The sequence below is a fragment of the Euphorbia lathyris genome, chromosome 5 (assembly GCF_963576675.1).
Source record: "Euphorbia lathyris chromosome 5, ddEupLath1.1, whole genome shotgun sequence".
Taxonomy (NCBI): Eukaryota; Viridiplantae; Streptophyta; class Magnoliopsida; order Malpighiales; family Euphorbiaceae; genus Euphorbia; species Euphorbia lathyris.
The window spans coordinates 30730200-30733211 of NC_088914.1; the positions used below are offsets into that span (position 1 = coordinate 30730200).

General features: G+C 36.6%; 1 protein-coding gene across 1 annotated transcript; it reads right to left on the minus strand.

Annotated features, from left to right (window-relative positions):
- On the minus strand, positions 1–2090 carry LOC136230615 (chloroplast envelope quinone oxidoreductase homolog). Its single transcript, XM_066019743.1, has 4 exons — positions 1881–2090; positions 1659–1800; positions 1225–1316; positions 1–872 (listed from the first exon to the last, which is right to left on the minus strand). Exons 1-4 carry the CDS (start codon positions 1947–1949, stop codon positions 183–185), a joined length of 993 nt encoding a protein of 330 aa, XP_065875815.1. The 5' UTR covers positions 1950–2090; the 3' UTR covers positions 1–182.
- Between the last annotated feature and the right edge of the window lie 922 nt (positions 2091–3012).

Here is a 3012-nt window from a genome sequence, read left to right on the forward strand (position 1 = left end):
AAAGCAATAAATTACTTTTTAAATAGAAAGACGTACTAGTATAATATGCATAAACTTAAATACAAATAAATTATTTAAGCTTCATAAAACTAGTAAATTTTTCTTAACAAAGTAAGTTCTCCTGTGTACCTATAGAACTCCCAGCTGTAACAAAATGGGAAAGCATTCCTATGATCCAACAACTAAGGCTCCACAATAATCTTACCAGTAGCATGACCATCAATACTCTTAGCCCAAGCATCTTCAGCCTTGGCAAGCGGATGTTTAGAGTCCACAACACTTTTCAGCTTCCCTTCTTTCACCAGCTTAATCAGATACTCCAAGTTCTCCTTTTTCGGCATCACAAGCAATGGCAGTAGCTGCTTCTTTGAGAAGGTCACTTTCTTCATAGCAAAAGTCAAAAATGCACTAGGACCTGGAGTTATGTCTATAACCTTCCCATTTTCACTCAAATTCGGCTCGAACGTTCCCCAAGGAATGCCTGTTGCACAGTGGATTACTGCATCGTATTTCCGACCCGAAGGGCTCTTTAGAGCTTCCCCATCTGGTGTCCTGTAATCAAGAACTTCATCTGCTCCTAAACTTTTGACAAATTTAAAGTTCCGTGCTCCACAAGTGGCTGTTACGTGTGTGTTTCCTAATTTTGCTAACTGAACTGCATAATGGCCAACTCCACCCGAGGCAGCAGTGATCAAAATGTTCTTCTGCTTGTCGGTTCCATCGAGCTTGATTCCAGCAGCTTGAGTGAGTGCCTGGTGAGCGGTGAGGCCAGCTACTGGCAAACCTGCACCTTCAGCTGCTGAAACTTCACGCGGTCTTAAAGCTGTCAAACTCTGTTTAGCCGATGCAAACTTGGCCAATCCACCTCCTGTCTGCATAGAACAGAAGGTTCGTTACTTCTGTGAGATAATCACATACAATTCCTGGAAAAAGTTGTCACCTAACGAGCATATTATTGATTATTTCACACATTTTTCAGGATATTCCCCTTTTTCCATTATCTTTAAAGATCACTCACTTGTTTCCCCTTGACCCCAAATTCTCCAACAATTTTTCATTCATAGTGAATCATTTGAGACAAGTAGCATATCAGATGCAGAATCTAATGTTCTTAAATTTATGCTTCCTCAAACAAGAATGCATCATTATTAGAAGAATTAAACAAGAAATATTCAATTGATTTCATAAGGGGAGAAAAACAAGAATAAAATGTCATCTTCTTACTAAGGGGTTGAGCATAGCAACGACTTTGTCTCCAATTTTAAAATCAGTGACCCCAGCTCCGACCTCCGCGATTTCACCAGCCACATCCAAAGCTATACCAAAAAAAAATTTTGCTCAGTCCACAACCACAACTTGAAGTAACCAAAGAGAGTAAGTGAACAAAACAATGATACAGAATAACTAAACTATTAAGGAAAAACATGAATTTGCAAAATAAAGTGAAAAAACAACTTCTAATTGAATATGTCCTTGTTGAAAACTTGAAAAATGAATATGCCTCAAGTTCCAAAATTGCACCTCTAGCAGCTGGTTAGGTTTTATATTCGCTATACAAAATATTAATTGAAGTAAAAGTACCAATTGCAATTCAGCTTTATCAATTAGTTGAAAACTGCAGAAGAATGCAATTAAGGGGAAAACGGAATTAAAATTACCAGGAATGAAAGGAAACTTGCGAGGAAGTAAAGGGCGAGCTATTCCTTTTTGAATTTTCCAATCAAATGGGTTTAAACTAATAGCTTCATTTTTAATCAAAACTTCATCTTTCTGTGGAGAAGGGACTGCAACTTCAACATGCTATATATACGTAGTTCATTCAGTAAAGCAAATTAAAGAAAAAAGGAAATCGAAAATGAGTGGATACGGATATGGATAACCTTCAATCCAGATGCTCCTCCGCCATATTTGTCGTACTGAACCGCATTCATCAGCTTGCCAGGAGCCATATCTCCGATTCCGAGAAGGTAGAGAGGTGGAATTTTGTAGTAAGTAATGGATTCAATTGGGAATTAAATAGGACTAACACTTGACACGTCTTCTCAGTAATTTGTGGATGATATGAATTGCTGCTGCGCACCCACTTTTCTTCCAATTTCTTTCGTACAAAGGTGACGCCTATATTTCATATATGGCACTTCAACTTTACCGCAATTCATACTTTAATACATTAATTTTCTTTTTTTAGTTAATGATGTTTAAACTTACCGATTTAAGGCATAAAGCTCAAATTAGCCCTAAGCTATAACATGAAATTTGGATAGCATCCCTAATGGTGCCTTTTTTTCCTTGTCACTTTCTAGAATTAGGTGTATCTTACCATTAGAGAACATGTATCATAATTAGTTTGTTATTTTAGGGTAAATTTCATGAATGGTGTATAACTTTTGCCCCGTTTCACACTTTGGTGTACAACCTTCAATTTTTCTCAGTAATATATATGAACTTATAGGTGACCTTTCATTATAGTGTACAGCAGGTAAAAATGATCGGTCAACACTCAGTCAACACGCCACATCATCTTTGACCGGTCAAAAATTCAAAAAAAATTCAACCATTTAATGTGAAATTACTTATATGCTCCTATCTCTCCATGTATTCATCTTTTTCCCTCAATTTCTTTCTCTCTCCTCAAATTTCTATCTCCAACTCCTCTCTCTCTAACCTCTTTCTCTCTCTTTAAACTACTTTTACTTTTACGATATCTATAAAAGGAAATAGTAGAGGTATTGTTGAAATCGATTTATCAATAAAAAAAGTAAAAGGTAAATCACATAACTCCTCCTACATAAGTATCCACCAGAACACCAGCCCCACCTGATACAAAATTAGCTCCATCTGTAAAGTGGTGACTTCCAAGTTGAAGAAATGGCGGAATTAAAGGCAACTTCAAATACTCAGCTGCAAAAGACCAAAAACTAAGGCCAATGAAGAGTATTAATGTTAGAGTCTTAATTTTAAATTGATTCTTACCAATAAAATCAGGAATTACACCGTCAGAGAACCTTTCGG